This window comes from Trichinella spiralis (assembly GCF_000181795.1).
Source record: "Trichinella spiralis strain ISS 195 chromosome Unknown Scfld9, whole genome shotgun sequence".
Classification (NCBI taxonomy): domain Eukaryota; kingdom Metazoa; phylum Nematoda; class Enoplea; order Trichinellida; family Trichinellidae; genus Trichinella; species Trichinella spiralis.
In genome coordinates, this window is record NW_003526948.1 from 5072006 (window position 1) to 5091705 (window position 19700).

At 32.3% G+C, this 19700-nt stretch overlaps 9 protein-coding genes across 9 annotated transcripts; 3 read left to right on the forward strand and 6 right to left on the reverse strand.

Moving 5' to 3' along the window:
* Nucleotides 1-3278: 3278 nt before the first annotated feature.
* On the reverse strand, nucleotides 3279-4520 carry Tsp_11156 (hypothetical protein). The gene is made up of 3 exons (XM_003372069.1): nucleotides 4468-4520; nucleotides 4168-4342; nucleotides 3279-3410 (listed from the first exon to the last, which is right to left on the reverse strand). Exons 1-3 carry the CDS (start codon nucleotides 4518-4520, stop codon nucleotides 3279-3281), a joined length of 360 nt encoding a protein of 119 aa, XP_003372117.1.
* Nucleotides 4521-4847: 327 nt separating this feature from the next.
* Tsp_11155 (hypothetical protein) lies at nucleotides 4848-7457 on the reverse strand. The gene is made up of 5 exons (XM_003372070.1): nucleotides 7387-7457; nucleotides 6357-6471; nucleotides 6113-6275; nucleotides 5681-6052; nucleotides 4848-4873 (listed from the first exon to the last, which is right to left on the reverse strand). The coding sequence occupies exons 1-5, from the start codon at nucleotides 7455-7457 to the stop codon at nucleotides 4848-4850; spliced, it is 747 nt and encodes a 248-aa protein (XP_003372118.1).
* A 964-nt stretch (nucleotides 7458-8421) lies between these two features.
* On the forward strand, nucleotides 8422-10914 carry Tsp_11154 (hypothetical protein). The gene is made up of 5 exons (XM_003372071.1): nucleotides 8422-8434; nucleotides 9400-9530; nucleotides 9620-9778; nucleotides 9863-9995; nucleotides 10727-10914. Exons 1-5 carry the CDS (start codon nucleotides 8422-8424, stop codon nucleotides 10912-10914), a joined length of 624 nt encoding a protein of 207 aa, XP_003372119.1.
* A 6-nt stretch (nucleotides 10915-10920) lies between these two features.
* Tsp_11153 (conserved hypothetical protein) lies at nucleotides 10921-13421 on the forward strand. Its single transcript, XM_003372072.1, has 10 exons — nucleotides 10921-10950; nucleotides 11527-11586; nucleotides 11646-11738; nucleotides 11797-11891; nucleotides 11981-12107; nucleotides 12157-12224; nucleotides 12542-12688; nucleotides 12768-12899; nucleotides 12967-13068; nucleotides 13259-13421. Exons 1-10 carry the CDS (start codon nucleotides 10921-10923, stop codon nucleotides 13419-13421), a joined length of 1017 nt encoding a protein of 338 aa, XP_003372120.1.
* Nucleotides 13422-13457: 36 nt separating this feature from the next.
* Nucleotides 13458-14103, forward strand: Tsp_11152 (hypothetical protein). Its single transcript, XM_003372073.1, has 4 exons — nucleotides 13458-13613; nucleotides 13689-13772; nucleotides 13832-13953; nucleotides 14019-14103. The coding sequence occupies exons 1-4, from the start codon at nucleotides 13458-13460 to the stop codon at nucleotides 14101-14103; spliced, it is 447 nt and encodes a 148-aa protein (XP_003372121.1).
* Nucleotides 14104-14250: 147 nt separating this feature from the next.
* On the reverse strand, nucleotides 14251-15122 carry Tsp_11151 (hypothetical protein). Its single transcript, XM_003372074.1, has 4 exons — nucleotides 15084-15122; nucleotides 14773-14896; nucleotides 14515-14642; nucleotides 14251-14316 (listed from the first exon to the last, which is right to left on the reverse strand). Exons 1-4 carry the CDS (start codon nucleotides 15120-15122, stop codon nucleotides 14251-14253), a joined length of 357 nt encoding a protein of 118 aa, XP_003372122.1.
* A 342-nt stretch (nucleotides 15123-15464) lies between these two features.
* Nucleotides 15465-16547, reverse strand: Tsp_11150 (hypothetical protein). Its single transcript, XM_003372075.1, has 2 exons — nucleotides 16334-16547; nucleotides 15465-15985 (listed from the first exon to the last, which is right to left on the reverse strand). Exons 1-2 carry the CDS (start codon nucleotides 16545-16547, stop codon nucleotides 15465-15467), a joined length of 735 nt encoding a protein of 244 aa, XP_003372123.1.
* Nucleotides 16548-16957: 410 nt separating this feature from the next.
* Tsp_11149 (hypothetical protein) lies at nucleotides 16958-17320 on the reverse strand. Its single transcript, XM_003372076.1, has one exon. The coding sequence runs from the start codon at nucleotides 17318-17320 to the stop codon at nucleotides 16958-16960; it is 363 nt and encodes a 120-aa protein (XP_003372124.1).
* A 582-nt stretch (nucleotides 17321-17902) lies between these two features.
* Nucleotides 17903-19049, reverse strand: Tsp_11148 (hypothetical protein). The gene is made up of 3 exons (XM_003372077.1): nucleotides 18950-19049; nucleotides 18432-18651; nucleotides 17903-18179 (listed from the first exon to the last, which is right to left on the reverse strand). The coding sequence occupies exons 1-3, from the start codon at nucleotides 19047-19049 to the stop codon at nucleotides 17903-17905; spliced, it is 597 nt and encodes a 198-aa protein (XP_003372125.1).
* Between the last annotated feature and the right edge of the window lie 651 nt (nucleotides 19050-19700).

Consider the following 19700-nt stretch of genomic DNA (forward strand, 5'->3'; position numbering starts at 1 on the left):
TTCTATAAAATTGCCATTTTTAATCAATTTACGAGCTTAATAGTCTCAAAGCACAATAGTGGCCTAAACGAAGTTGTCTTTCAGCTAGGCCTCAGTATATGGACTGCAGCTAGTAACTTATTAAACAACTGATCTTATTTTGACTAATCAATCAGTCATGGCTTTCATAAAACTGTCGAAAATTCTTTTATTAAACAACTCTGTCGGTAATTATTTGTTTAACTGGAGGTAAATTTCGTGGAAATTCAAAAATAATTGAAAAGCAAGCAACCTTCCTTCTGACAGTGACCGTGAAAGATGCAATAAAATCATGATCCAAATTAAGATGCTTGAAATGACTTTTTGAAATATTAAATATTTGATTTCATTCTATTCTTAGTTAGTATTATTTATTTATAGCATGGAAAAAACTTCATTAATAATAATAATAATAAAATAACTGAAGAAGAAATATTAATTTTTAATGAAAAATAAATTAAGTTATGAAAAGTTGAAATACAAATTAAAATGCCTTTCTCATCTTAATGTGGAGACATTTCTTCATTATAGACTTACAAGAGGAAGAGAATAAATTTCTAAACAATTTAATGTTATTCGTTGACGAGTCAACTTCTACAGAATAATCAATAAAAAATATTTAAAAAATTAAAATATTCTAAACAAGATTATTCAAAGACATTTATATCTGTCAAATAAAAAAAATTTTCTCATCAATAGTTTATCAACAGAAAATGACAAGCGAACTTCATTTCACAGTAAATTATCGAATACAATGGGTTCTGTGATTGCGATGAAAAATGCAATTTTTCATAATGAATACCCTAAGTCAATCATCTTTTATATTTTGAGAGCTTACTTAAAATTGATAAATGCTCTTATAAAAAAGATGCAATTTGATATGTTGATTCGCACATTATTATTTCAATTTATTTTCGATATTTCACTGAATAAGAAGAAGAAAAAGAAGATTATCCACTGTACATCAATATAAACTATCTGCATTCACTGATCCAACATTTTTTAGAATAACTTTTTACTTGTTTTTACAATACGTTGCACGTGTAAACTATCATTAAGCAAACAACAAGTAGCACAACATTTACTGGCGCTGCAATCATACTGCAAAAATAGTTTAAATAAGTGTTCGTTTAATGTTTGATAAGAAACCATATTTTCAATCACAGAGCTGCGATACAATACCTAACCTAAGCATACAATAGCGAAGCAAATGAATAAGCCAAAAAAATAATAAATGAATAGCATTGACAAATAAATAAGTTGATTAAATCAAAAGAACCACATTACTATTAAAAATTATTAACTAGCGTCAAACTCATAACGCGCACATAATTATTTTATTGAAAAATGTATCTGATTTTGTTGCATGTTACAAAAATGACTTAATTAACTTAATTGTCACAAAGTCACCGATTTAAATTAATTTCATTAATTGCTTAACAGCAACTTCAGGCATATCTATCTTGTGTAAATCAATATAGACAATAATGTCCAGTTTTTGCGCTCAAAAAGTGGAAATGCACTTTTCTTCTGCTGAATAATGCCACGCTGTCAGTGATATAAACTGCATGTTTTAGTCTTGCATGCATAGTGAAATCATTGCTTCTGTTGCATTAGAATGCACGTATGCGAACTGTTTTTAGAAAAATTAATTTCGATTCTAACAGATAATAAAATATAATTCACGTATTGATCACGTGCAACTTTTTATTAGCTGATTTAAATGCATCGAGAAAAAAACGGATTTTAAACCAAAACATGGCAGGAAAAGTAGATGCAATTTTTTGATGATGTCATAATATATTATGATACATGTTAACGGCAATTGTCAAAAGCAAACGCATCTCTAATCCCTTTTTGATCTCAAAAACAAAAGAAAAGTATGCAAATCAATTTTTATACATTTCAGTCACTTTTAAAACACTTCTAAATTAGTTGAAAAATAGTCCATTTTAGCTTCTCTTTTAAAAATGTGTGTAATTTCAAATTAAGACGCATTTAACGGAAAGTTTGCCATTGTACAATGAGCTGAAGCATCGGTCGACAACGCCACTCAGAATTGTAAATAATAAAATGGTTTCAGTAATTATGCATTACGTTATATTGATTGTCAATAATGAATATTCACCATGCTAATTTATTTTTTTACTTATGAAAATATGTTCAAAAAACATCACGGATGATTAATGATTTTGCTGCTTGTCATACTGTCGCTATTAATTTACGCTGCAGCACACTTCTGTAATGCATTGCTCTGGTAAATATATTTTAATTCGAACACACATATCAATAAGTGAAACTAATTTTTCGTCAAGTAATAACAATAAGCTCAAAATATTATTCAATTTTAATTTTCTCACTCGTGATTAGAATTTTTTAATAAAAACATTTGCAATAACACTCTAAACAGTTGTGTACGTTTAAATGCAATTAAATTTAATGTTAATTATAGCAAAATGAGCACTGTAAACAGCTCTGAAGAATATATTTTACGTATAATAAGTAATTTTACTTCAAAACGACTAATAATTTTCAAAGAACCTCAAAAGAAAAAGCGATATAACTTGGTTAAGAATCCTACCAATGTTACCTTAATATATATATATTTATATAATATTATTGATCTAATTTATTGAAAATGGTTTGGAAATTCTGTTCAATTTTCAACTTATTGCAGTACTTTCCTCAGAAGAATTGAATTGGAAATTTCAATTGATTATCGATTGTCAGCAAAATTTCACTCATAAACATTATTAGAAATATTAGTAAATTAAAAAAAAGTTGTATTTCATTTATTTTCCTATTTTTCTACAATTGTAGTTAAAAGCGCAAAAAAATGCAGATTTAATGGACACAATAATCTATCCGAATCCTAATGTAGGAATCCCAAAGGCTAATTAATTTTTCAAATTTAAAAGAGCAAACAACATTATTCACAACATTGCTCCTACTAGGGCTTATTTGCAATTTATAGTGTTAATTTTGGAATTTTCATGAAAATTTATTCATAAATAATAATTATAGTACATCAGTATAACTACAGTAATTTTTAAATTTGCTATTTTCACGAATTACATTTAAATTTTATAAACTCCATAAATTATTTATTCAATATACGATACGCCTAACCCTATTCATTATATATTATTGAAAACATAATATTTCTAATTTGTAATTGCATATTTATAAGCAATTTGTAAACAACTATTTTCCATTTACTATTACATTTTTGAAATAAAATGGCAACAGTTACAATATTGCTAGATGAAAAGTGAATGTGATATATGTGCACGCTGACTGGTACGGGCTTGCATTTGCCAAGCAGATAATTCATCATACAGACATGTATATGTATAATTAATGAATGAAGACAACGCACAATCTTGGATGGGCTTGAAATAAAATTCAGCTTCATAAAACCTCAACACTTACAAAATAAATGCACCATATGAAGTATATTATTTATTGTATTCAATAAATATTTCTAAAACTATTATAAATTAAGAAAAGAAACACCTCAACTTCAGCTAAGATTGTATGTTATTTGTAAAATTATGAATTAAAATAATTTTTCAACAAATAAATTATTAAAATTTGAACAGAATTTCTTTTTCATCCAACTTTAATATAAAAGAAAAAAACAGAAAAATTGTACATTATATAGAAATTCAACAAAATGCAACTTTTTCAAAATTAATCTATTCCATGTTAACAGAGCTTTAAATTTGATTAATTTTCTGGATGAAATTACAAACAGTTAAGCCTATAAGTAAATTTGAATCCAGTAGCTTATTGCAGAATGATATTTTTAATGCTTTTTCTAAAATTTGTCAACAACATCTGAAGTGATATTGAAAAGTCTGAGAGAAGAATAAATCACCGAGCGAATTTATGTTTATTCATGCATTGATATAAGTTTTGTTCGGCAAAATTTTACCATTTAATCAAGATAAACATATTGTTCTATTTAATTCTATTATACAGTAAACACTGACGCTGATAATTTCAAAGCAAAGTTAATTAACAAAGTACCACTATTCTACTTTGTAATTATCTGTCAAGAAGGCAATAATGTAGGTAGCCTGTACATTATATATTTGTAGCCAATTTCATGAGACAAGTATTATTTTATAAGATTTCACCAAATACCTTTGCAATGCTAAAAATAACTTGCATTTCTGGCTTTTTGTCAATTTGATCAACTGAATGTGTCAAGAAATCTTTAATCTCAATTTTTCTTAAAGTTTTCACGGCATCATTACTTTTACATAATTTACACTTCGATGTATATACTTCATTATAATATACAGTTTTCATGGAAACGCTTCATAAATTTTTGAAACGGAAAATCTAACAAATAAAAATTGTCGCAAATGGCCTAATGATAGATTAGCTTTAAATCAATCAATAAGCTTTATTTATATCCAGAGGTGAATTTAAAACACATACTTTACTATATAAGTTGTTAAATTAGCAAATGCTTGCAAAATTGTCGTTCTCATTTGATGAAATTTTGTGGAAAATCGAAATCGAAATCAGCAATGGGTGGAAAGTTAGCATTAATAAACTTATTGAAATTATAATTTGAAACATGTGTTGCTTATTACTTAACGCCTAATTATGAAAAGCCATTTATTACAATTGAGAACGTACAGATGAGATGAATTGATAAAAAAGAAACACGTGCAACAATTATGTCTAAATATAAAGTAAAATAAACTTATAAGGTAAAAGTAAATTAGTGGACAAAGCATTAAATAAAACAGCGCATTTCTAATGTAGAATGTTAAAACAAGAGAATTTCATCGTTCGGGCCATTTGAAAATTATTTATTGTACAATATTGTGAGCGTTATCTAATTATCAAATTTAAATAAATAATCAACAAGAGCAGCGTAGAATTTCTATTCAAATTTTGTCGTCATAATTTCAAGAAATCACAAGTTCATTTATTACATATTGCAATAATGCTTGAATAATGAAGGCTGTTTCAATTTTATTTATCACTCTTACTAAATAGAATCGACCAACATCAATTCCCTGAAAAGATATTATAAAAACTAATGATCACTCGTGACATTACTTGACATTCAACTAAATCAACCTGTGCATTTTAGAATATATTTTTTTATTCGCTTAATTTCAAAATTGGAAAATTTCAATTGGTATTTTGAAAAAAAAAACTTTTTTAATCATCAATTATGTGTGCGTATTTTATTGTTAATGCAAAAAATTTGATGTCAAATTGAGTTGAATTATATTTTTTAAAATGTTGTAAATTTGTTTGCTCGACAGTTTTAATGCAAAATATTATTTGAAAAAAACGATTGAAAAGTGTAATTTCTATTCAATAAAATGGAAATGAAATGAAATAAAAACGATTGCAATTAATTCATGTGCAAAATGATTAGTGAAAACAGAAGAATGATTCAATTGAGTTGTATTAAAAATTGTTCACTCAACACAAGCCGCTAATAAATTGCAAACGTTTGAGCGCGCTTATTCGTTGGAAAGGTAATTTTCAATTTTGCATACGGTTGAATTTCATTATTCAATTATCAATTGTGTTGTATTGGTAATTTGTTGGGAGTTAATTTTTTTATAAGAAAAAAAATTAAAATAAAATGGAATAAATAAATAAATAAATAAAAGTTAATACTTACCATTTGATTCGATTCGGTGGTGGTGGTGGTGGTGTTGTAGGCTGCTGTTGACTGGCAGTCGTCCTCTTGCAATGTCTGATATTTGCGCAAGACAAGCCGTTGATAAACGGAAGTGATAAAAGGAATTTGGGAGAATTTCAAGGACTGCAACCATTTTAGCCGTCTGATAAGCATGAAAAGCAAAATGAACAAGCCAATGGCCAACAGCAGTAGCAGTGGAATGAGAAGGCCATGATCGATCATCGCGTGAATTTCCCTTTTCACACACAACTGCCGTTTGAGATTCGCTTGAAATTGTTGTGTTCAGATGAAAATTTATCCAATTTGCATAAAACACTCGAACGCAGAGCCGTTGGCCTGCGGACCGTACGACTGGACAGGAAACGCTTGCAAATCCGATTCCAATCGCCGGTAATATTTGGGATCAAAAACCACGTGGGCGTTTTCCACTTGGACGAATCAAACAGCCTGGACGCGTTCGACCAATCACAAGAGACGGCCGTGTCGAGCTAATCATTCGCTTTTCCTGTTCGAAAGGGAAAAGAGTCTGCCTATCCGATGGAGCAATAATTACAACTGCTGAGACAATGTCCAACTTCAAAGGCGACCAATTTTCATTTGCGCCAGCTGCGAATGGAAAAGCAGCTCAATAATTCCATCCCAGGCGTCGATAAACAATTTTTCCCATTCCCAACAAGCCTGGCCAGTTCAAGTTGACGATGCGCAACTGTGCACCGCGAAAATCACCATCAATTTTGGAATTTATTCCCACAATCAGCTTGTACAGTATTCTGAAAAAGAGATCCGGATCAAAGAATACATTATTTAAATGTTGACAAAGAAAAAATTTTCAATTTTCCACCACCAGTTGCACTGTCTGCAGACGCAAATGAGAATCAATATCGGCCTTTGTTGCTTTTCAATTTCATTAATCTTGTTACATCTGTATTTACATACAATTCTCTTTTTTCCTCTTTATTCAACTTCTACCTTCCATCATTGATTAATTAATTAATTAATTAATTACTTTTTTGCATCAAAGTTTTTTTTGTTTAATTTACAAAAATACACAAATAAACTATTCTTTTCGAATATTAATTGAATTGCAATTCGAAATGATTGAAATAAACAAAAATTCACACGATCATTGAAGAAAATGCTTCAAAAAATATGAAAATTGTATTTTTCCCTTCAAAAATAACGCGCCAGAAAATGTTGTATATATATTTTTTTTATATTTGCAAATGAACAATTGTTATTATTCGTGTGTAAAAAAAGTATTAATCAAATTTGAAATTGATGAAAGATCAAAACTACTGGAAGATTTGATGAAATAAGTGAACCATTTTCAATTTGAGAATTAATCATTGTCTACGAAAAATTAATAACCACGCTACTTTATTTCTTTATCAAAAGTTCACCAATTCTCGGCAGTATTTGAGAAAATAATTTCATTTCCCTACAACTTCAATATAAAAAAAATACATTATATAATAAAAAAGTAAATTATATGATTTTGTTTTTGAGAGAATATTTTTATTAAAGAAAAAAAGAACATCATCATCATCTCTACTTTACTAGTAATGAAATTGTGCCGTCTCTCAGCGATGCACATCCGCCGCCGTGTGATTTTTTTAATTTTGCAAAAGTACATCTTATTTTCAATTTAAAAAAGCTTTTTTTGTTTATTTTAAATGAATGAAAACGATCGCCGAGAAAATGTGCCCCAAAGAGCCGGGCAAAATCGATCTCGCCAACGGTGGAATAAAACTTTCATAATTGCAACAGCACGCGGCGCAAAAAGAATAAAACAGAACAGTTTGAAACGCTAAAAAATCGTTCACCGTCTTCTTATTCGACTGCAATTTATTTATTCTTGATATGTAGAAGACAAAAGCAATTATCGGACGGAATTCATTTGCAAAGCAGATTAATCTTTTGTTTGAATTCGACTTGGACGTCCGATAAAGGATATATATGTATGTATTTTTTTTAAATTTATTTAATAATTCAAATTTCGCAAAAACAACATCAACAATGGACTCTTACCGTGGGATGTGATGTTTTATTAAACCAAACCAATGTTCAACCGTATTGACCAGTGGAATTACTGTAGGAAATTGAGGAGAGAGAAAAAAATTTAATAACGCACCAACCGAGACTCTAGCCCCTAGAAGAAATGGACAAAAAGACGCCATTACGCTTGTAGAGTACAATTTTCAAACAAAAACCGGTTATGAAGTTTGTAAATACTATTTCCAGTCAAAACTATCGTCGTCGATGTTGTTCTATTATAGATAATTTTATTACGTTTGGAAATTTAACTTGTCAATTATTGTATCAGTTTGTAAAACTGTACAATTTCCGATTAAATGAAATTATATAAAAAGTATATAAATATAAATAATACATACAAAGTTTATATATAAAGAGAGTATATAAAAACAGAATTAACAATCCAATAGTATAATGTGAAATAAATTTGCATTTGCTCGTACAAAGTGTTGAAAATGGAATAACAAAAAAAACAACTTCATCAGGTTGAATTCAATTTTACAAAATTGCTTCTCTTCATTTGTGAATGGATATTTTTCAGATTTTCATTTTGCACTGAACAAAGTTCATGCATATTTGTTGTAAAATATAAATTGTTAAGAATTTTCAACAACATTTAAATTATTCAACGAAACTTTTCTCAGACAAAACATCAACGAAGATAATTTTGTCTGGAAGAAATGTAAATGCATAAAACCGGTTTTTTGTTTTCAATATTTCTATGGCACAGCTTTCGAACGCCTTCCAACGGTGATAAACTATGAACACGATGAAGCTTTTTCTTTTTCTCGTTCAATAATATCATTCGATTGTTGGCGCCGTTTCTGTTCAATTATTAAACTTTTCATGCTAATTATATATTCGTCGATATGGTATATTAATGTCTGATGAAATATTGCATTCAAAATTGAAAACTTTCACATAAACAACAAATGAATAAACGGATACATTTATTTAAAAAAACAAAATTATTAAATTCAGCATTTATTTTATTATTTCAAATTTGACATTCATAAATTTCAATTTTTGTAAATAATGGCTTATAAATTTAAAATATACAAAATTCTCTTGTAAACGTAAAGTTTTCCAAAAGAATTACAACATAATTTTTGAACTATGTATATTGTATGTTGTACTTTTTTCAAGTGCTTTGCCCATGCTTTAGCTTGCATTTATAAATTCTCAGAGTGATCACTTCACATTCGGTTAGTGATAAATCTAAATTTTTAATAATTCACTTTTCAACATGCTATTTAAAAATTACTTGTACTTGAAAATTTCTATACTTTTAAATATTACAGTATGACTTATTTAACTATTCATTGTTAATTTATGCATTAATGTAGCAATGTATATTTTCAGAGTGAAAGCTATTTTATTAAAGGAAAATTAAAAAATCATTCCTTTTAATGTTATTTATTAAATGAGCCAAGTTTTGATTTGTATAAATTGCTGCTACATCTTACAATAAAACCTAAAGCTATTAACCTGTATAATTTTTTACAGTAATACTTAACTATGAGAGTTGTAACTTTTAATAAATATTGTACAGATATTTTTCAAATTAAACAAGAAATTTCCAGTGAGTAATTTTTTAATCAATATTACTTCATTAAAATTATACCTATTCATTTACTTGGCTCATCATTGCATCTAATTTATAGAACGTAAAAGGCCGTTTGCAGCATACTTTCGAAATGAAAAGAGCTTGTGTGATATTGAAATTTTGCCGAAATATGCTGCCATTTACGTTTCTATTCACCCTCATCAGTTGAATGACACGAGAAAAAAATTAGTTAAATTTCGACATTATTTGGTTGATTCATCATTATTATTATTATTATTGTTGTTATATTTGTCTGTGTCATATTTTTGAATTTTTAGCAGCGGAAAGCAAATGTTGTTGGCTTTGTTATTATAAAAAGATTAGACGGTGACGCTGAAAATTTCCAGCTGATTCAAAAACTCTGCAGTGTTGATATGGATATTAAAGTATTCCCTATAAACCACGCGGAAGATGTCGTTAATTTGATAGTGGAATTGGTAGGTCACAAAATTGAGCTTTTGCTTAATCAATATTGGAAATGTTGTTTTATATTCATTTCACTAATACTTACTGACCTTCAGTGTATTCATGGAGATGAAAAGTTTACAGCTTACCATCAAAACATTCCTTCGCAGAGCGAAATAATTAAAGCTGTTAGACTGTTGCCCAAAGTTGGAAAAGTTAAAGCTTTAGCATTAATGGAGCGATTTGGCAGTAAGTCCTAGTATATTCAAACCTTGATTGAAAAATGTAAACATGTTTGTTTAGGTATTGCCAGATTGTCGAATGCTTCGGTTGAAGTGAGAAACAGAATTTTATATTTCTATTCTTTCAACTAACTTTGTTTTATTTATATAGGAAATTGCTGAAATTATTGGGCATTCTTCTGCCAAAGAATTGAAAAATTTTTTATGCGCTCAAATTACGTAACTGAAAAGAATAGATGACGATCTGCTCTTAATGATTAAAATATTCTCTGTTCAATGAAAAAACAACGCCGTGACCAGTTAGAAATATATATTTGTTTAACTGTGGTGATAAATTTTTTATATTCAATTTGAAAATGACGTGAAATTTCAGTTAAAAGTACTTCCTTATAAATAAATGACTCATTTTAATGAATACTGTTATTTTGAAATCTTCAATAAATAGAAATTACTATGTAATTCAAATCAATGCTTATTTGTTCTATTCTAGCTGAATATCGTATACATAAATATGCGCATGAGACTTCAATTATCTATGTTAGCTGTCATATTTTGAAATTACTGTAAAAATTCAAATTTGTTTCAGATAAATTTTGATTTAAAATTTTGGTATATTCACATCAAATAAGTAAAAATTTTATTATAATAACTAAATAAATTGTATATCGTTTTACATATACCCTATTTTGCTGCAATTAATTTTATTAAAACTTGATTATCAAATTAATGATAAAGTAGGTACTGACAACTTAAAATTTTGTCGTGGTACGCGTGCATTTGGTTGTTCTACTTCACTACGTATTTATTGCTACGTTGTTACATTGTTTGTTGTTGGTGTTGTTTATAAATCAACAATTTCTGTTGTCGCTCTTTCCACTGTAATGAGCATTAACCGAATGGAGAAGAGGTTAGAAGCTTTTGGTTGAAACAAAATGACGTTAGCCGTATCAACTCAATTACCCGTGAGTTGCCATCTTAAACAGCTACAGTTCAATTCAGCTTGAAATTTTCGTAAGTGTATTGTGTTATTTGTTATTGATATTTATTGTATTATTATAATATAGTTGTAATATTAACTCAGTTTTTTATAATAAATGGGTGTAATACTATTTATAATAAATTCAATTATATGATAAAACATCCCCCCATTACAGTAAACCAAACCATTTCTGTCATTTAGTTATATTAAGACATGCTTTGCATTTGTATGGTAACCTAGTATTTTGAATTTTTTGATTTCAAATTTTCCATCATTTTATACTATGTAATTTAGTAATAAATCATTTATTTTATTATTATATATGTTTATGATGTTTTTTCATTTTATGTTTACAACTGTGGAACTGACTGTTTTAGTAGTCGACTTACATATCTCATCGTTGAAAATTTTTAATTCCGGTGAATATATGACAGAATGTTTATCACTGATCTGAAAGCAGATTTTTATGATATTATAAAAGGAAATGTAAGTTTAATTTTTTTTATCTATAATTTCGTATAATGTAGCGTGTTTCTTTATTTATCATTTTCTTTATTAGCAAGTTCATATTATGTGCAGTCTGGAAGTGGATTCCATCACTTGCTGTAAGCTGTTGTTGGTATGAAATATTGTTTTTTCTTAGATCAATGCTTGTTATTTACTTTAAAAATATTTGAGTATGTACTGCGTCGCAACAATACTGCTTATTCACTTTACCCTGTCGTTGATCCCGATCAGCTTTTAACAAAATATACCGATGCTTACCAGAAGGTATTTTATATGCTATATTTTTTTAACTATCAGATTTTAGAAAATAAAATAAATTTAGGCAAAATATTTTATTTTCGTAAATTGTGGTGCTACTGTTGATATCAACGAACTACTGCTGCTGAGGAAAGATAAAATAATTTTTGTTTTAGACAGGTATAGTATTGATAAGTATCAGTTTGTAGATACTAATTTATAATATGAAATTTTGTTTTTTTTACAATATTTACAATATTTTATTTCAGTCATAGACCTTTCAATCTTGAAAATGTGTACAGCACTAATATTCATTTGTTGATCAACTCTGAAGAGATGAATGATTTGAGCATTCCCGATCCCAAAGACATTTACATTGTGGAAGATGAGGAACAAGTATTTATAGTGGTTAAAATTTAAATTAATATAACTGTTCCATATGTAGCATTCGACCGAATCTCCTGTTGCCAAACAAGCAAAGAAAGATTCTCGAGCAGAATGGGAAAGCAAACGGTTTCAAAATGAACTTTACCTATTGATTTATTTTACTTTAACTGACAGAATTGAAATTTTTTACTTATTTTAGCAATGAAATAATGTTCAATTATTATCAGTTCAGTTCTTATTCTATGTCGGTATGTTTATGTTTTTTTATTTTTCCCAAATTTTCACTCTTATATATATATATGTGAATTCTACTTTTCTTCTAAGTCTGCAATGCTGCTTTATAAACTGATCTGTGTTCTTTCGTTGCAATCGAATGATACTCTATGGTAGTGTTGTTCATTTGAAAATTTTTATTCCATTCGTAAAACATTTCCACCTTTCAGGTGCGCCATTATTGGTCTGAGCAGCCAGCTTGTCCAAGATCAGATCGGTATTGAACAGTACACTTTGTGGTCAACGGACCTGAGTCAGCAGCTGAGAAGAATCCGCTTGAATCAACGGGATCACAAAAATCTCCCAAAAGATTGCTTGTCAATTACATTTCAAAAAGAGTGATACAAAATATTTATGCAAATTGCTTTTCAGTATTATAAATTTTGGTTTTTTCAGTTTGTTGCTGTCGCTTTATCGTCAGTGGAATTTGTACGATAGCGTTTGCTACAGTCGTCTGACCGCAGGTACTCTTCGACCATGGACTGATCGTGGCCTGAAACGTGTGAGAGAATTTTTTGTACGTTGTGGGTAAATGGAATTGTTTTATTCATTGAAAAAAAGTGTAATAAACTCTAAAGTTTGTGTTATTTTTCAGCTTGCCTCTAGTAGAATGCAAGCAGAAATTTCACTCGATGGACAAAAAATTGTTGGATGGTGTACAAGCTGTAATGGAAGAAAATTTCATTCAGCAATTCGGGTAAAATATTCAAATTTGGTTGAAAATGCTGGGATGTAATTCAAATGCGGTGTGCATTAAAAATTTGATCCACTCATCTAGTTTGATTAATAAAAATCTTTTCAAATTGTGACATGCTGCGGATAAAAAAATTAATTGATTAGCTAGCTGATTTTCAGAATTTGTAAATATTGTCATTTTTTGTATTTAGTTTAAATGATATACAGTACGGTAGTTTTGTGTGCAAAGTTTTGTACAAGCATGTATTTGCGGCTTGTGATGTTGCCGAAGCTATAGCAGGGCTTCTTTATTTCGACAAACAGAAATCGACGAAAGCTAGATTTTTGGAAGCAATGGACTGTTTGAATCTGTAATGTCATTTCTGGTTTCTTTCTTTATCAAGTCAATAAATGAGACGCTTTTTCAGATCTCGTACAAATGCAGTTTATCGTGGTGTTCAGCTTTATCAAGCATTTCTGAAAGCGGTTAACAAAGATGTCCAACAGATGCTTTGCGATGGCTCCCTGATGAGCAATTGTCCAGTATTGCATTGCCGTGTTAATCAGGTGCGATTGCTTATTGCAATTTTTAGCTTACACTTAATTCTACTGCTGTCATTAACCGTAATTTCAATTTTTTAGGATTTGTCAACACTTCATTATTATAAAAATATTTATGGTGCGCTTTTCTTGGCTCAACACGTTCAAAGAGCGTTTATCAGTGAAGTAAGAAATATTTTTTGAAAATTGCAATCACTTGGTTTATTTATTATTTCAAAATTTAGAAATCAAGACACCGTCATAAGGCGTTGCTTTTGATCTTACCGTTGAAGAATCATAGAGAGGGTATACTGCTGGTTGGAATTCCACCCCTTTCTTCTGAGAAAACTTCTGGTAACCCGGTCAAGTAAATGGAAATTGCAGTTTTTTTTTCATATTAATTGTAATTCTGTGCAATGTGTAATATTTCAGTCTATTCGGTGAAGCTTTTTCTCGGGCAACTCAGAAAACGAAATGTTACACCAGGCAGTACTGTTTTGAATCGTCCAGTAAGTAAAAAAAATATCATCTACTTTAGTCATATTTTATTTATATTCCACATTTAAACCTTTTCAAATAATAATAAATTGCAAATTGCAAAACGTACTTACGACCTACTCACATATGCGATTTCATTATTGCACTTGTTACTTTTCACTTTCGATCAATCATGCGTGAACATATGAGCAACTCGTGAGATTTTCATCTCATGGGATTGGTCAACAGACACCTGAGGTTATTCAAATTTAAACTTGTACTTTATGCTTAGTTGAAACAATTTTTAATGCAAACTTGTCTAATCAAAAAATTTTTTTCCCTCATTTTTCAAAATGCAGTTGTTGTTTATAATAAATTGCTTTACAATTTTGTCAACTGACATTGCAGAATATGGTATATTTTTGCTTTCATTTCAGTAATTGAAATTCACTTGGACGATATTGAAAATTTCTTGACCAACTTGTACAGCATACTGGAAACTTAGCCAGCAGTAGAAATCAATAACCGCTCCGGTGATTTTTATTTGCTGTCTTATTTTATCCGGTGAGTAATCATCATCTGTATATTTATTTATACAAGCTGTTAATTGAGAACTTTTCTTCTCTTTTTTTTTATCTTGACCGGATCATATTGCAGGTACTAACATCACAGAGCTTAAACAAAATGTTTGAAAAATTGTTTTTTCTACCACGTTGCAAGTTGGTCGTCTCTACAAATTTACACCCCACTTTGGGGTCAACAGAGGTTGAAAGGCCATGTGTCTGATATCGACCCACTAACCCAAGCCTGTCGCTACAACAACAATAATATGGCTAATAATAATAATAGTAATAATGATAATTTTGCCTGGACATGTTCAAATTCAGACCAAGACCAGTCTCCCACGTGTGCAGAGCAAGGTAAAATTGAAATGTATCCTTTATTTGTGTAAATTCGGAAGAAACAGATAGAAGAAGAAGAAAACAGCACACGTTTTTTTTAAAAAAAGGTGATTGTTACCAACTGCAAACCAGCAGCCAATGCTGTATTGGTATGCATGCGGTAGGGATAAATGAAAATTTTGCTTGTGTGCGAATAAAATAAAAATAGGAAATTCTAAAAAAGAGAAATTGATAATAAGCCTCTCTCTCTCTCGGTGAGGCCGATGATGCGAAAACTTCTCGTACGACCGACTATTGCGCGCAATCTGGTGATTATAGAATGAATAAACTGAAAATATATAAATGTTGTATACAGGTGCTTGTTAACACTGGTGGGTGTGATTACTAGGGATAGGAAGAGGGGGGGGGAGCGGCGGCTTGTGTTCTTTCTCGGCAGCGACAATTTAAGGTTGATTAATGTGTAATAATAATAATAATGCCGAGCTAGTTTGGCGGCGTTTCATTGGCACTTGCGATCGTTGTTCTTTCCTGAAAAATTCTGGATCCGATTCTTGCGCTGTTTGGCAGATTTGCTGAATCGGTTGGTCATGTTGATTCGGCAGAGCACTTTCCCTTTGGCGAACTTTTTCTCCTTCATCTGGGCCGGGCAGTGGTTCTCTTCGGCCGTCGTGTCGAACAGATCCGAATTGCGCAGGCGACGCGACGCTGCGGTTCTTTTCGCCAACGCTTCTTCGACGTTGGTGATCTCTTGGATGGTCAATGGACAACGACCGCCCAGCCGCTCTTCGTCGGGATTTCGCATCAGATGCGCACCTAACGTGCCCGTGCGTACGTTTCGAATTGGCGTCGCCCCTGTCACCTTTGGAGCTTTTGGTCTGGAGTTGTACTTGCACCGTGTCATTTCGACCCTTTGCGAGTCGTGGTTCACTCGGTCGTCTTGAAGCACGTCCCACGTGTCCAAACAATCCGGCAATGTTGGCGTCGACCGACCCGAACTGGCGTTGCACGATGCCTTCTCATCTGCAACGTTAAGCAACAATATTTTTCAATTGTCATGTTGGTGTGCGGAACAAATCAATAAATCGATAAATCACCAACCCAACTACTACATGCACGAATAAGCTAGCTGACCACGAGCGCCCGCTTTTGTTCCCTCTCACTCCATTTATATCTGTCTATTTCTTTGCACTTTACCCTTTTCTCTTGCTCCCTCAGACCCTGGCCCTACTCTTCCACAACCTTCTATCTCATTTCAGTCCTTCCACTAACTGTTAGCTTTGTAATAATAATTCGACACTTTTCGCAGTGAAGCCGAGGCTTCGAAAGCTTGTTTTGTGGGTGAACAGAACAAAATGCCAGTTAACCTACCTAAATGTTCCACCATGATCCAATCATCGGCCAACGAAGAATCGCTCAGTGGATTTTCGACCAGCTGACGATCGGCCGCACGTTCGACCAGCACAAAACTCGGGGCCGTGTTCGACTGTTCGACGACCAATCTCACATGCGTGTCTGAATCGACTTCGGTTTCAGCAACTTCGGCCGTTCGACGAAATAAGAATCCCGTCAACGAGCGGAACATTTTCCTCGACCAGATGCAAAAAAAATTGGCAGCAACCAACCACAGTATCAATAGAGCTTCGAACAACTTTCAGCTCTTCAATCGAACCGACTCGCTTTGCAGCTTTTACGGAGCCGACTGTTAGAGCTGACAAAAAAGTGAAAAAAATTAACACTCAAAAAATAATATATTTCACGCTCGGCCGTCGCTGTTCTCTCGATTCGTCGAACAGACAGCTAGAAGCAATCCGGCTAGTAAACAGCACGCGCACAACGCCTGGCCCACCGAGCTGCTGGTGAAGCCGACGAAAGCGGTCGCGAACAGCTGACGCCGCCGGCACGTCACTCGTCCGTCAAGACAACACCCCACAATCGTCCATCGCACCGCAATCTGTCCGTACAGACTATACTACAGTAGGATGAAGCTGATGCTCAAGTGCAGCTCATTTCCCGACGGCTCATATCCGCGACCGGAGCTCTGGTTGGATGCGTTTTGGAAAATTCGCTTCGGTTCTGTTGGACAGAGTTTTGCAAAAATGCGAAGCGAAGCGAGGAGAAAAGAAAAGAAACAAATAGAAAACCTCCACCACCTGCCTTGAAACGGGCCACACCGTGCGCAGTGGCCAGTCGACTCGGCCACCGTTGCGACCAACCACTCCGCCGGCCTAACAACAACGAACTACAGTATTCCACAGTATCGAACGTGATTTCCATGCCCGTGTGAGAAGTTGAATGGAAATTTGGAAAATTATTTTTCAGAAACAGAGGAAAACCACTTGAAAAATGAAACAACATTATTTTAACAGTCGTTGAAATGCCGCCGCCGACTTCAACATAAACCTATATTTTCAGACGATAATTTTTCGGCGCAATAAAAGAAAATTTCAATTTTCTGAAACCAAATACCAAACAACACCAATAATGTGTGAATAACAAGAACAACAACAACAGTAATAATAATAATAATAATAATAATAATAATAATGATAGTGATAATAAATGAATACAACTGTAGATGCGCTAGCTTATCTAATCTAGAACTGTGATCTAGTTGTTTCACGAACAGTTCGTTGTTGGATGAATATATTCGCTAGGTGCTAAAACGGACAACAATAATTCGATAAATAAGCAAACAAACAAACTTCAATATTATATACTGAGTGAAATTTTCTTTTTTTGGAATAATCGTCCGTTTGTCGCTCAACAACATCTCGACATTGCAGACGACCAGAGCCCCGTTTTGCAAACCAGAATCACCTTGTGATTATTGAAAAATGCTAATCGAATAAAAAATTACTATTCTTGGCACATTTGCAAACCATCGGTCAGAAGATGCGCTGTATCGTGTTGTGTTGTGTTGTGGATTGGAAAATAAAATCAATTAATTCGGAATGAGATTGTTTGTCGATTTCCAATTGGAAAACACAAGCACCACCAGTTGTGATGGAAAATTGATTCCAATTCAGCTCGGCCGATCGTCATCACTTTCGACAATCCGTCGCTGATCTCTTCACCGGTGATTGATCGAATATTATTCCACCAAAACACCGACAGCCGACAACACGTCGAACGATTGCGTTGCTCACGCGCTTGTTCACGTGATCCAAAAGCATCGTTTGGCAAAGCTCGCTCACGACGGCAGTGGAAGAACTTTCTCTCGTGGAAATTCAAATTTTTCAAAAAATAACAATTTCAAATATTTATTCATGAACGGCGTGCGTTGATTGGTCGATTGGTCGAATTGTTTGTGAAAAAACAACAACAAAAATTTGTTTATTTTTGTGAAAGTTTCACCAATGGGAGAAAAAAAAGCAACAGCGAAGCAATGCAAAAGCTTTCCTTCAACAATGCGTCATGGGAATTTTCCTTTTCTTTTCAGTTTAATCCAATTTGAATAAACAACAACCCAGTGGTGCAACGCGTCGAGCTTCCTACGGTACAAGGTACGGTAGCACGAGTTTCCCTTCGACAACCCTGTCTGTTGCCTTCGTCGTCGTCGTCGTCGAATGCTTCGTCCTTTATGAACCTAAAAACTGGACAAAGCACTTCCTCCCAAAATTTTCCACTCAAGTGTCCCCAGTGGAAGTCTGTATTGTCAGGGAATTTCAATTCCAATTGTGTCCTCTCTAGTTTGATCAATAATCATAATAATAATAATATCAGTCGTCATTCTTTTGATAAAATGTGCAATTTTTGCAAAATGAAAAAAGTTAACCAACATTTTTTTTCTCTGCCTACAGTCAACAATGTCAGACGTTGCAAAAAATCGATTGCACGTTATGTTACAAACAAGGCGAGATAATTTTTATTGTTGTTGTCATCGTAGTTGTCGTCGTTGTTGTTTATTATACTTCTGTGCACGTGTGAAGCATGTTCGTCATTAGCATAGGCGGAAACGGATTCTGCACACCGATGATCAATCACGGGGGTGGGGTTTGGGGGGACGAGGCATGGCTGGGGTTGGTTTCGACCACGCGAAACTTGGACTAGACAAATCGTGACTGCTGTCCACACGGCGCGTCATACTTGACCGACAGAGTTGACTGCTTTGTGTTGTGCTTTTTCTACCGTTTTTTCCACTGTCTAGACAATTTGCGTAATGTAAACAAGTTTACTTACCGCTGATTGTGCATTATTATTCCACTGATGGCCTGAAGATGTTGTTGAAACGTGGAAAAATGAAAAAGAAAGTTGCAGTTGTGCAAAAACAGAAAAGCTAAAAAGCTGCTCGATCAAATTGCAAATTTCAACTTTCAAGTGCACTTTTCCAAAGAAAATTCCCGCCCAACAGCGGCAACAGGCCACAATCAGCTGTTCAACAGATTCATCAACTTCAAAATAATTGACACATGTCAGCTTGCTTTTATACCAATGCTTTAGGATATATATATATACATATTTGTTTTTTTTATTTTGAAAGAATATAATACATTTTTAATAATTGAATGCGAATTCAGCATAAATAAATGCAGCATAATTTGGAAAGTTCATGTTTGTTTCGTTGCATATTGTTCAACTATTAAATGTCAGTTTTTTACATTTTTTGAATACTCCATCCAGCAAAATAAAGTCAAATAACATGCGACTTTATAATCTGTATATTTCAGTGAATGTTCAACTTTCTTAATGTGCAAAAATTTGCATAGATCAATTAAAAGAGAGTTAAAAGAGGTTG